This window comes from Sylvia atricapilla, chromosome 3, assembly GCF_009819655.1.
Source record: "Sylvia atricapilla isolate bSylAtr1 chromosome 3, bSylAtr1.pri, whole genome shotgun sequence".
Taxonomy (NCBI): Eukaryota; Metazoa; Chordata; class Aves; order Passeriformes; family Sylviidae; genus Sylvia; species Sylvia atricapilla.
This window is the reverse complement of record NC_089142.1, coordinates 67,718,730-67,732,545: the sequence shown is the minus strand read 5'-3', so window position 1 is coordinate 67,732,545 and position 13,816 is coordinate 67,718,730. Positions and strand designations below refer to the sequence as shown.

At 35.3% G+C, this 13,816-nt stretch overlaps 1 protein-coding gene across 1 annotated transcript in view; it reads left to right on the top strand.

The window, feature by feature from the left end:
- FMN2 (formin 2) overlaps window positions 1-13,816 on the top strand; it is a 151,215-nt gene that overhangs the window by 122,893 nt on the left and 14,506 nt on the right. The window contains 3 exon segments of the mRNA XM_066314421.1: window positions 11,699-11,708; window positions 12,067-12,212; window positions 12,215-12,323. Coding sequence (XP_066170518.1) covers window positions 11,699-11,708; window positions 12,067-12,212; window positions 12,215-12,323 — 265 coding nt within the window.

Genomic DNA, 13,816 nt, shown 5'->3' with positions numbered 1-13,816 from the left:
AACAACTCTAGAGGAATATCATGTAACTTTATTACTTTTTCTTATAATACCTAACCCATATTAAGTTCTCATCTCCCTAGAAGGAGTCCAGATTCACATATTTTAAAAAGCAAATAAATCTAGACTTGTAACAGTGATCTCTCTTCCACTGAAACAGTTAAGATGATCTTTTCCTTCCCCTTTATCTGCAAACATTTGTGTCTTCTTGGAATAACACCTTGGGAATTATAATCTTGGATATATTGATGATCTTCAATTTTTCCTGCTATCTTTCAATCTAACAATGGAGCATTTGATTCTAAATTTAGTTCAGCAGCACTGAAAGTAGTTCAGTTACTCACATTCATATAAGTAACTCATATTCCACCCCTGTAAGAGACAACCTATACAAGAAATGTTAAAGAGTACTAAAGATCTTTTTCCATTTTGGTGTGGTGGTTGTTGTTGTTGTTGTTGTTGTTGTTGGGGGGGGGTTTTTTAGTATTTCAGGTAGTAAAGCCCTGCTTGAAGTGGTAAGTCACAAAGTCAGCTGTCCCATACTCTGGTGGCTTAAAACTGTTTACCTGTTTTTCCTGATGCCTAACAAGACCTGGAAAGACAGAAATTCCACTTTCTGTCCTGACTTTCTGTACATCACTGATTTTAAAAAAATCCTAGAATTTAATTCATTTAGTAAATCTCAGTGCATTATGAGAATATATATTTGTTTTATAAAAAGTCAAACAGACGACTTTTTGCCTTTTGACGTAAGTATCAAGTGGGGAATTTAGGATGTGTGTGGCTTGGTATGAATGCTCATCTCCCATGTCTGGATATTTTATTTGGTTTATTTTATAATTTGCTTCCATTACTTGCACATTCCAGTGATTTTTGGGCTTTTAAGTGCTTTCTGAGTGCAGCCTCCCAGGCACCTCTTCTGTTTTCAGGACTTAATAATCCAGTTAGAAATGTGTTGTTGCTTTCTTCTGCTGTAGCAACAAAATGACATTAATTTTAAAGAGAAATGTTTACCTTTAAATTGCCTGCAAAAAACCCCACTATTCTTGACATAACACTCTTTGCAGACTTCCATTGACATCACTGAACATGAGAACTTGGGGAGGAACAAAGGTTTACACCTGCTTATGAACTGACAAGTTGATGACATTTAGAGAAATAGCAGACTGTGGTACAATGGCACTGCTGAAAAGCAACACCTCGAAATGTAGCACCTAAGTCTGGTAATCCTTTAAAACATTAAATGTTCCTCCCACCTCGCTACCCTCCACACAATGTTTTGGATTGTTTCCAAAATGAACTGTAAAGTTAAAGAGAAAATTGAGTTAATGATAGAAATAAACTGGTGAAAAGCTTAGAATGGAAGAGGTATTTAGTTAAAAAAAAAAAGCCAGAAGAAAACTTTTAGCTGAAAGGCAAGAATATGCTATTGGACTCTGTCTTTCACTACTCTTTGGTCATTCATCTATTGTTGGTTGCTTCACTGTTATGTCTGTTTCTCGCTGTGTGGCTCCCAGCATGTAGGCTGGAATTGCTAAGGGTAATACATTTCAGACCATAGGTATACATTAGTTGGATCAGCAAAAAGTAAATACTTGCTAAGCAGAGGAAATGTGTATAGAAGAAGCTTACAGACTGTTAAACAGTTTGGATCATTCTAGTTTAGTATCCTGTCTCTGACAAAATATCAGGACCAGTAGATATGCAGTAATGGAAACTTAGTCAGCAGTTTAGTTATGTCAGAAAGTCTCTTCTAAAATACGGATAATTTGCCTTATCGTGGAAGATGAAGTCCTTGTCCTTTTCTGAAAATATTTGCCAAGTGACACAAGTCCTTAACCGTTTAGATGATTGATTTTTGCCTGTAAGAGCATTATATTTTCTTTTAAAGATTTTGGCCTACTTGCTTTGAAAATAATTTTATTTTATTTGTTTGAAATTAGTTTGTGTTTAATGGCATTCAGTGTTAATATGAACAAATGATAATATGACTCCTAACAGATGGGGGTGCAATTCAGAGATCTAATATTCTGCAGTGTAAACTGATTTATATGCAACTTATTCTAAAGTTCAGGTAGAGGGTTTATTCTTAGATCTTACAGTAAAAGATAAAGTTTAAGGTGCAACCAAGCTACACAGCTAAATAGTATTGATACATTGATACAATACAGCTAACACCCTGATAACAAAATAGTTAAAAATAATTGGATCAACCCAAAACTAATGCTTTGGCATTAGACTGAGGACTAAAAAAGAGAGAAAAATAGAAGAACCATGTAGATTATAAAATTAGTGAGAAAAAAAGAATTAATTCTTTCAATGTGTCACTTTTTTTTTGGCTTCCAGTTTATGTTCAACAGGTGGTTTCACTGAGTAGCCCTCAAAAATTCAAGATATTCCTCTTGAGCTGTTGCAGCTGAAGTAAAACGCTTGTGTGCGTGTGTGTAAGTGGGATTAGCTCCAGTGCCTCTCCCTTGTGCATCAGCTTCTGATTATGTTCGGCAGGACTTTTCTTTCATCATGTTGTCTACCTGAGCTCTTTGGTTAGATTGTTTCCTCAGACCTTCATAGTCCATGTTTGCATCTGCAAGAGCTGTGACTTAAATGTGGGCAATGCATCTCTTTTACTCTCTTTTGCTGATCTGCCACTGGAGTTGTCCCTTTTTCCTTGCTGTACGTTACAATTTAAGTATTAAAATACTATGTTGCTGTTGTCACTCATGTGCAAATAGAAAAGCAGAAGGTCAGGGATGGGATCTAATTAGGTCACAACTGCTGTATTAACTCATCTGGGAACTATCCAGTAATAATCTGCAAAATATAGGTCATTCCTTCCATAACAATTTCCAGCTGATGGACGGCTGCCATCCACAAGCCGATCCACAATATAGGGATTGATTCAGCCTACTGCTGAAACTTCCACTGTGCATAGATGGAGATTAGGTAACTAGGGAAAAAAAATTTGTCTTTTTGCTCTTCCTTGATTTGTTCCTCAGCCTCATTGCCTTGTTTCTTGACTGCTTTAAGAAGCTAGTTCAGAAACAGCTTCCCTGGGTCAGATACCTGTCTTAAATGGGGCTTCTCATGAGATAACCTCACCCACTTCTTTTCTCAGCCGCTGCCTGAAAGATAGTTCCGCCTAAATCAGTCTGCGGAAGAGGTAAAACTTCCGCTTCACCCTAAACAAAAAATTAGGGTGTGGTCACCCCAGACTAGAAACACCTAGAAGCTCCTTGGAAGGGATAGGAACAGCTCCTCCAGACATGAGATAGTTTCTTAGGCCAGTGCGTCATGGTTTCTCTAGCTATGCTTTGATGCATGAATCTTGATGATTTACAAATCCAGAGGTGATATGGTTGTTTAATACAACATTTCTGTTAATTCCCGTGGCTGCCACCTTTTCATTTAGACTATCCTTACAGAAAATGCTGTCCATTTTATGTACTCATCTACACAAATATTCTTTCACTTCTATGAAGAGAATGTATTGGGATTACTTGAATCTTAAGTGCTTGAGGTTTGAAAAATGCAGATAAGGACCTTTCCAACCTGACAGTTCATCAAGACAGGTTTGAAGTCTTTCAGTTTCTTTCCCTTCATGGGATTTTGTCATAATTGACTCTAAGAATAGGAAAACCCCCATGGAAAGTTCTGTTTTCAGCAAAGGATTGATTTCTTCTGTTCATAATTGTGCTGGCCATGATGATCTGAGTGGATGCATGTTAAGGAGAGAGAGCTCTTGCACAATGAATTTAGTAAGAATGCTCTCCAGAGCAAACACAAAGGGTTAAGGTGAAACTGAATCAAAAGACCTTTAAAATGCTAGGATGTTCTATAATACCCACGTATTTCAGATAATTTTTAGTCTATAAGAAAAAATTTCAAAGAACAGAAACTGAAACCTAGGTTTGACTTAAGCACCAAAATAGAAATTATTATGATTATGCCAAAAAACCCCTATACATTCATTCACTTGCTATATTTAGAGTGTATTTTTTGTCAATGCATATATATAAATTTATTTATGCTGAATTATGCTTGGAGATGAGTTAATATATGGGTACCTAAATTTTGTAAAGCATATGGTGGTTTCCATCTAGATAGATAAATAATCTGCTCTGCATTTAAGAAAAATTCTTTTTCTATTATATAATTTTTACTATTTTCTTAGATAATCCTGACCTTTCTTCTTCATGAATTTCAGTTATAAAAATGAGCCACACCATGGCAGCAGACAGATTACAAGGCTATGGCTGTAATCAATAAACTGAAAAGCCATAATAGTTTTTAGCACAGTATTTAGTGCACAACAGTTCTGCACTGCTTCCATATGTAAAATAACCTCTTTAAGTAATAATGGTGGCTTAGAAGGCCTCCAGTGAACATGAGGAGTGTTAATAGAAAGATCTGAAGTCAAGTTGGGTTTTCACATGAGGCTTTTAGCTGTTTCTCATAGCACTTAGGCCAGCAGCTTTTGTGTCAGACCACTGCTGTTGAAATTCATTCTACCACTGTATTCTGTGTCTAACAGCACCTTGTTATTTCTTCAAGTTCAACCAGCCAAGGGTTATATAATATGTTTGGAGCTCACATGTTTGTCTTGTTAAGAAAGAAGAATAGTTTTCTCTTGGATATGTTACTGGGCCTGACTCTCCAGTGCACAAAATTACATGGTATTGTTTTACACGCTTGTATTGCCTGTGTCTAGCTTAACACAGAGCAAGCCATATGTCTGGAGCAGCTTAGCTGGCAGGCATGGGCATGATATCCATGCTAACAGGAATTAAAAACATTAAAGTCCAAGATAGAGAGCCTATACATTTATGCAAAGTATTAAGGTAACAATGGGTTGCAGCTAATGCCAGTGCATCTAGAGAGCTTTAACTACCTCAAGCCAAGGAGCAAATTTGAACTGATTTTAAATTGTCATTTAAAATTACATGGAAAAAGCATATGCAACTTAAAAATGCATTCGAACAGTCACGCTAAAAAATGCTTGATTTTTAAAATCTTTTTTCTTGGAGTGGCCTATTAGAATACAAATGTCAGAGGCAGAAAAAGACACAAAGTTACTTCTGTTTCTAATGTATATCTTAATTCATATTTTATCTGAATAATATTCTTGAATGGAAATATGACCTTTAAATATTCACAGCAGAATTTAGTTCATATAAAACCCAGTTACTGGGTGGGATGTAGCTGAAAAATGCTTGGACGTGATATAACAAAGGTAGCAAAAATACTTCTAACCTACATGACCTGACCTTTGATTTTCAAATGGCTGGAATCTGACTCTGTATATGCAGAATGGCTTTTTCAGCACAGTACCACAGTACTTTTTTCTCACCGGAAAAGTTCCATTTGCCAAGGTAGCTCACTCCTGATAAAATTTAACACCTAATCCTGTGCCACCTTGGATAAAATATGGTATTGTTATAACAGTGGAGCACTTGTTTACATCAGAATAATGCAAAAAACCCGGAAACAGCCCAAACCCAACTGAAACATATAGAGGGACCAGGTTGTAGCCTATTGTTTTAGAGATGAACAAGAGTAAAAATACAAATTGAAAAATAATTAAACCAGTGAGGGAAGATCTTGCAGAATGCCTTTTAAATGTACTGTTTACTGTGATCCCTGATAGTCTAATGTTTCCAGAACATATAAGCAACAAGAATTGATTAGGCAAATTTCATCATTCCTAACCAATATACCTTAATCTAGATCTAATAAAAATATTTTTGAAAATAAAGGTTTTGAAAGACTCAGTGCTCACATTCTTCTTTCAACAAAAGTATAATTTAATTTAGTTATGTTTTTTTATTTGCTGGTCTGAAACCTGCTATTATGAGGCAGTTTGTTCCTGAAAGACAGGAATAAGAAATATCCCATTTAATTAAATGAATAGAAGGATCTGGAATAATAGTTTAAATTGAGGTTGAAATGGCAATCTGATATGGGAAGGGTTTATTTGCTATTAACACCATGTGATCATCAGTCTTCCTAAAATTTTATCTTTCCCAGAATGTTTAACTGCAAATACAGTCCTATAGTGCTAATACCTATTGAATTTAACAGTCTGTGACATAATATATGTGACAGCATTCAGTTACAGGGTCTGCTGCCATTAGTCTAAAATATGGAAGTTCTGCATTTGTGTTATTATTAATTACGTACAATGATAATGTTGATCATTGTAGATGATCATTAAAGTTGTAAAGCATTTCTAATGGTGGGAGGGGGAGTGTTAAAATTCTCATGAACGAGACTGACCGTCCTGTCAAAACATAATTTTCTGTTCTTACTATTGGATGTTTTTTGTTGGGAGAAAAAAAAGGTGGTGGTTCAAAGGTAGAGGTGTTGTTTTGGGGGATTTGTTTTTGGTTTGTTTGTTTGTTTTTTGTTGTTGTTTTGGTTGGTTGGTTGGGTTTTGTTGGGGGTTTTTTTCTGTTCCTGAAGCTGCTAATTTTCATATGGTTGAAGCAATAGAAAACGTTTCTGTTTAATACGAATTAATAGGAGGCAAAGGACCAGGCATGAGGGAGATGACTTAGGATTCAAAACATTGCAAATGTTTGGCAGGTTTTTTTTTAGAGGGAAGGAAAAATCTCTTGAGACCTTTGTTTTCTAAGGAACAATATTACAAAATACATAGTTACACAAATAAATTGGCAAATGAAAGAAAAGATTAATGATTCTGGCAGCTAGTTTAAGCTGGCATATTATCTTAACTTTCTTTTTGTTATAAGAAAGTTGCTTTTCTTCCTTTATAAAAAAGGGGGAAATAAAAGGACAAGAAACTTCTACCAGCATTTAGGTACTAGATATCTTGAATGAACCTGTACTTATTTTTTGCATTTTTTCACTTATAATTATGCAGAATAAGAGAAAGCACTGAGGAGAGGAAATAATACTTTTTTAAAAAAGCAAAGAAAAGGTGAGGAAAGTAATGTAAAGTTATAGTACAGAGAAGGACCTTCAACAAAATGCATCACTAGAAAATTACAGCCTTCATAGAATGCTGTCCATATAAAGTTTCCTAATGGTCTTGTGCAGTTTCAGTCATCAGGACACTGTACTCTTTTATTTTACATAATTTTGTGTGACCTTGTTGAACTGGTTGGTGTTCTGTCTGAAGATTACTCTTGCTTTCAGATATTGAAGACATTAAGAAAATAGATACATAGAGATACAAATAGAACAAAGCCTTGGCCTCTTTATAAAACAAACCAAATACTAATACTAACATGATGATTCAAATTAGCATCCAGGAAGCAAATACTGTTACCTATATATTGTATTCACCTTCTATATGTAGTCAACAATTCAGGATCAACCACTGTGAACAGGCTTACATGCCCATCAACTTTAAAGCCGGTTTGGCTTTAAATAAGACTCGTGTCAGATTTAAAGTAGTAGGAGGGCACATTTAGTCTTTTATTTCCCTTTTACCTTCTTTCTTTTAGTAGAATGTGTTCTAAATTTTTTTTGAGTTTAACTGAGCTAAAAGGTACTTCACTAGTTTTAGCCTGATTTAGAACTGCTTCTGAAACACAACTGTTTCCCAAAAGTAACAAGTTACACCATTTACACTAAAGGTTAACGTACACAAGTGATGCTTAGAGATTTATAAAGCCAAAATAGAAAAGAATATCCACGTTCAAACTTCAACCAAAATACGTAGTCTGTTAAACAGTGTGGAATAGAGACATTTTTTTCTGCTTTTAAATTCACGTTGGAGCAAAACTTTTTCCTTGCGGGTGGTTTAGTTTGCTGCATGGGGAAACAGGCACGTGTGTTTGTGCGTGTGTTCAGCATTCTCAGAAAGGTCAGCCAGGGCATGTCTGTACCTATGGTTACTTTGCTGTTTGTTTGGCTAAGGAAGCCTGATCAAATAATGCTGAGATGAAACTACTGCTGTCTTAGAATTGTTGATTTGCTTTTGTACATATTCAAAAACCAGCCAATGCATCCCAGACAGCAGGCTTGATTTGGAATCATTATCTGCAACGTTTTCCTAGCTGTTTTCAGAATGGAGTGGAAAAAAAGCTTAATAATCCATGGCTGCTCTTAAAATATTTCTAATGGATCAGATCTGTTAGCTAGTATTGCTGTCAATAAGTCATTTGCAATGTGAATAGCTTATTTTCTTTTTCATATGATTAATTTTGGTTTGGCTGTTAGGACATCTGTTCCTTTCTTCCCTCCAAATAGAAAAATCACTTTCATAGACTCATAGTTATACTCAAGGGAGCACACATAAAAGTCCAGTGATTCATTCATCAGATTTCCACATTTGAGTAAGCAGTGAGTTCAGACATCAGTCTGAAGTGATTTTTCTGGATTACCCAAACACTTGAACCAAAGACATTAGAAGACAAGAAAGGAAGAAAAGGAGCTAACCGTCTTTACTGATCTTACTCCTTCCTTACTTGTCAGAGATGAGCAACTCTTCCATGTTTAGAGAAACATGATGTGTTTAATTCTCCTTCAGGGCCAGCACAAAGGATAGAAGCCCAGTCTGAATCCTATTTAAAGATTTCTGGGTTTTGCCATGTCAGGGTAGGATGGTAGTGTGAACATCTCTGTCTTTATTTTTAATCGTGCTTGAAAAATCAGGCTGTTAGAAGCAAAGGCAGTGAGTGACCTCCTTTACCTCTTCTAATCCTGAACTAAGTTGCATGCCCTTCTTTCCCTCTTCCATGACTCAGAGATCTTCTCTAATGCACATTCTTTTCCTTTAAGACTCTCAGAAAGAGTATGGATAAGTATGAACCTTTTCACTTGAGAAATGGACACTAACAAGCTTTGCAGTACTTGTTTCAAAATAAATGTTTAATTTTGCAGATAGGTGAATGAAATTCGAACAGGTCAGATGAGTTTCCCAAGTGTGTATGATGCAGAAAGTAATTTGAGTATAGGAACAAAAGGCTTTTAATAACTAGTCCCCTCTTTGATTCAAAATGTCTATGTGATGCACGGTTAAGAAGAGTGACAATGGTATTTGCAGATACTTTGAAACAAGTCTGCTAAATAATGCGCAGAAAAATTTGAAATGGCTTGTCCCAGAGAAAAGCACCAGAGATATTTAAGTTATTTACTGCCCGGCTGAGATCTGAAAGGATTGTATCTAGTCTTGGGGCTATGGCAATGTCATCCAAATTACTCTTTGTATTTAAAATGCATATCCTCTCCTGGAATTAGCCTTGAGATATGTCTAGTTTGACATATGTAACATTTCCAAATCAAATATTTAAAGACCATGGTAACAGAGAGGATTTATTGCTGTCATGTTTTATTATTTGATGTGTTTGGCTTGGCTTTATTTGCTTTGTCTTTCATGTATGAATTATGCCATTCTGTCTTGTACTACAAGAATGACAGCATCACATGTATAGCAAGCAGGTTTCCATATGTCTTCTAAATGAACTCCAAGAGACTTTAATGCTAAAGAACAGTAGACCTCTCTGGTTGGAAAAAATATGGCAACTGTCTTGACTGCTTTGATCTGCATGTACCAAAAATATTTTGATTCATGGAGATTTGTCCCCTGAAGTATTGTTGTGTTGCAGATGATGTCTTGTGCATTGTTACTGGGCATTAGAAACGTGTGACATACTAACAATGACAGCCTGCTATGCTGCTGCTGTTTCACATTTCCCAGACAACTAATTTTCCTAACCTCCCAAACTAACTGCTAGGGAGTCAAGCAACCTGTATGAGCATTTCTCTGCTTTCTGTAAACCTAGTAATTATGTTACAGCTGTTAGACACAGCTGTATGAATGTGTAAGTTGCAGTGGTTATACAAGTAGTCCTCAGGGAGGTTTCCATCACCAGAGAAAAAACACTGGTTATCTCCTCCCTCCTCCTGCACTCAGATACTAGTGCTGGTTTTATATATATATATATAATTTTATTTTTTAAAGAATTTCCTTATACAGTATGAATTTCATTTTCTGGGATGTTTTCCTGTGATGGAATTCTTGCTCATTAATCTCATGTATTAAAGCATTACTTGGGATTGCCATTCACTGTCAAATTCTTTTCTCATCATTGTCATTTGCAAAATGTTTTAAAGATTTTGTTTTAAACATTTCTCAAAACAAGGGTTTTTTATATGAAATTCTGTCTTTCTCTGTTTTGCAAATCATTTATGGACTTCATTCAAAGAGCTTCTTCAAAATAAGTCATTGACATAGCTGATGCCTCAAGATTTCTTTTCTTGTTCTTTATCCCTCATATTCCTCCAAAAATATGTCGGTTCATTCCTGAGAATTCAAATGAACCTTTGATATGACTTTCCCACTGGCCAGGTGCAGAGCTCTAAGTCTAGGGGAAGAGACTGGGAGAAAAAATACCTCCCTGATAACATTTGCAGTCTTGCAAAAAGTTTGAAAATATGAGGCAATAGAAAGAAGTTTAAAACAGTGCAGCTTTCTGCAATGTCAGGGATCTTCTTTTCGGGGGATTCTGTGGAATCAGAGGATAGATGATAAATATCTTTCCCAGTATAAAACTGTGGGGAAAATATAAACAAAAAAATGGAGTATTTTAATCAGTAGTATCAATCATAATAAATAATTTGAAAAAATACCCAAACCAAGCCCACAAAAGAACCCATCCTGTTCTGCAATTATTGCACCAAACACTGAGTTACAGAACAGAGTACCATAGTAGGCTGAGAGAGCTGAAGAAATTACATGATGAGGTAAGGTGGCATTTGAGTACCAATGTCATAAGTTAAAAAATGAGGATGTTTTCTATATTTTATGTGTTACCTCTTTGTTACTCAACATCTTCTGTTTGCTTCAGCAGATGGACAAATGAATTTCAAATTAGGAGAAAAATGTGATTGTAAAATTTGGTTGGTAAATTGACGCTAAATTTGTGAGATGTAGGGGTTTTTATTCAGCAATATGATAATATAGGTGCTCATTTTTCAGGTTGGGCAAACAACTGGAATATTCAAGTTTGAGAATTAGGGTAAACATTTTCTTGCAGAATTTGTGAGAGTGACCCTTCTGAATGGTTTGAATCTGTCTATGTTCTTTTCACCATCATAGTCCATGAATGAAATGTAACTTCTATGACTAAAATTACATTTCCATCCATTTAGCTGGAATTGGATTTTCCCCCATAATTAAAGTGATGAAAACTGTGATGTATGATTCAGAAAAAATTATCGTAGGAGTCAATGAATAGTAAGAGATCAGTGAACAAAGCACCTTCAATTATATTTCAAGTGAGATTTCTTTATTGCATTTTTCATAAAATAGGCAATTCTTCAGTGGCTTGCATGTTGAGCTTCAGATCAGGAAAATATTCCTAAAACCTCAAATATTTACAAATTGTACAGTGAAATAACCAAATTAAATAATAGTTTATCAAGCAATATTTTTAAAAATAATTATTCTGTATCTTCCTGTAAGATTCCTGAAATAAAATACAAGCAATTCAAACTCAGAATTACATTAAATTTTAGTTGCAGTCACAGTCCTCGCTCAGTGTGGGAAATTTGACCTTTGCATTTCAGGAGTAGCTTTTACTTGAGGAGTAGCTCATGTGTTTGCAACACTAATTTTACTCTTGCTGTGCTCAGAAGGGATTGTTGGATTGTTCTGGTAGAGTCACAATGGGCACCTGTTTTCTAGCACTGCTGCTCCTGGGCCAAGTTTTCTGTTGTGTCATTTCTTGTTTAGTACAAAGCAGGTTTGAGTTTTAATATTTCTGTGTAGGCTCCAGCCTAAGCCATTGTGTTGTAGCACAGATCTAACAGAACTTGAAGAAGTTTATTTACAGTCCGTTATGGGCCTTGACTCTGTGTTTTGAAAACAGCTTTAAACACAACAGAAAAGCAATATATGGGTGGGTGTGGATATCTGGATTTGCAGGGCTGTAGACAGTGTGTTCATTTTAGCTTTTGAAATGAAAAATACTTTGGTCAAAACTAGAAACTGTTAAATTCCAGATCCTGACTTTACTGAAGAATCATCTTACATTGTATATGAAGAGCTACTTGTATATGAAGAGCTCAGAACTGTTATGGTTTTATATTTTTTTGTTTTAGATCTGCTACCAAGAATAATGAAATACTATGTCAGTGTCAAGGTAAAAAAAAAAAAAAAAATACATCCGTGGGTACAGAAGCATTTGCTTTTTCTGCTTTCTTTGACAGCTTTTTGGAAACTACAGCCTATTTCTGTATGAAACCAAAAATGGCGAGAAGGAGGTGTCCCCACATTCTTTCTTCAGTATTTGGCATGAATTCAGTTCTGACTTCAAAGACTTCTGGAAGAAGGAAAACAAACTTATTCTTCAAGAAAGGTACATTTGTTTGTTTGTTCAAAGGCTTTTCTCAAAGAATGTTACTGGGAGCAATCGCACAGAAACCAGTCAGCCACACTTCATTAGCACACAACCTACTGAATGCCTTTTGGAGATTTCTCAGGTTTTGTTTTTTTAACAGATCATGACACCCAACCCCCTATTCATCCTAATTTTTCAATGGGATTTTAATACCAGTTTGTGCTAAAGTTTTTTGGGTCCATTTCCTGAAAAATGTTTTTGGCAGAGCATGTAACTACTATGCTAGTATGAATCCAAGGAATGGAAGACTTCTTTTAGGCTTGAAAGTTGATTAAAGATTTTCATTAGCATATTTAGTCAAAGAAAGTCAAAACATTAAGACACGGCATATTGTAGATATTTGTTTGACGATGTTGGCAAAAAGAAAGGCAGAAGGAATAAGTCAATTAACCCTGTGCTAGGAAAAGACTCAGACTAAATTGTATTGCAAATCACAGCCCAGGTGATGGGGTACACAAGAGCAAATGTGGTATAATATGGCATAAAGAAATGAGACTGTAGCTTTGAAAAATCAGCCATGGTGTTTGGTCCATGTTTTAGAAGAGTTATGAAGTCTGTACTCACCCACATGCCAATAGTCCATTGTGGTCACCCTTGGTTTATAAAAATTATGCCAAGAATTAATCATAATTAATTATGATTGATAATTATTTAAAAAGTAATTTATGTCATATAAGGAAATTAATGTCGTTGTTTAAAAAGTAATAAATGTCATATAAGGAAAAATTAAGCAAATGCAAACATGTAAATTCTAAGCATTCTTATATGATCCTACAACTGTTAGCAGCTTGAGTTGAAGCTACATCTGAGCCTAAACATCGATGGGATCGAAGCTTTAGATTCATTAAATTATTGACTTCAGCCTGTTTTTGGGTAAATTGACAAGAACAGGCCCTTTTTTTCAAGTGTACTCATCCTATGTAATTGTCACAGACATCTGACTACTGATTTAGAAAGTTCCTGAAAACTTTCCTGAGGCACCTGTCTAATCAATGTCGTGTATACCATATATATTTGCTGTACGTGGGTATATTTGGGAACAAGTCTCACAGTGAAAAAAACTGGATTCTGCTACTATAGCAAGAGCATGATGTAAATGTTAACACAGTACAGCAGATCTCTGGGGATCTGTTTCATATCTGACCAAATTAATTTTATTGAATTAAATATATCTCTTTGAAACTGATTTGACAGTTAAATAATATCTTTGGTTTCCTATGCAGGGATTTAGCTGCCTAGTTAATACAGATTAATTTAGTCATGTATATTTTATAGAAAAGGATTTAAGAAAAATGTCCTTTTATTTCAAAATATTAAGCTATTTTTCTTTAAAAAAGCCCTCCTCCAGAGGGTTCTCACTGCGAATAGATGATGTCTTTAAAAGATATAACTAATTAGCACAAAACTTCTTCCTCCTTAAACATCTAAAGCTTAAGAGAATAATGGGATTG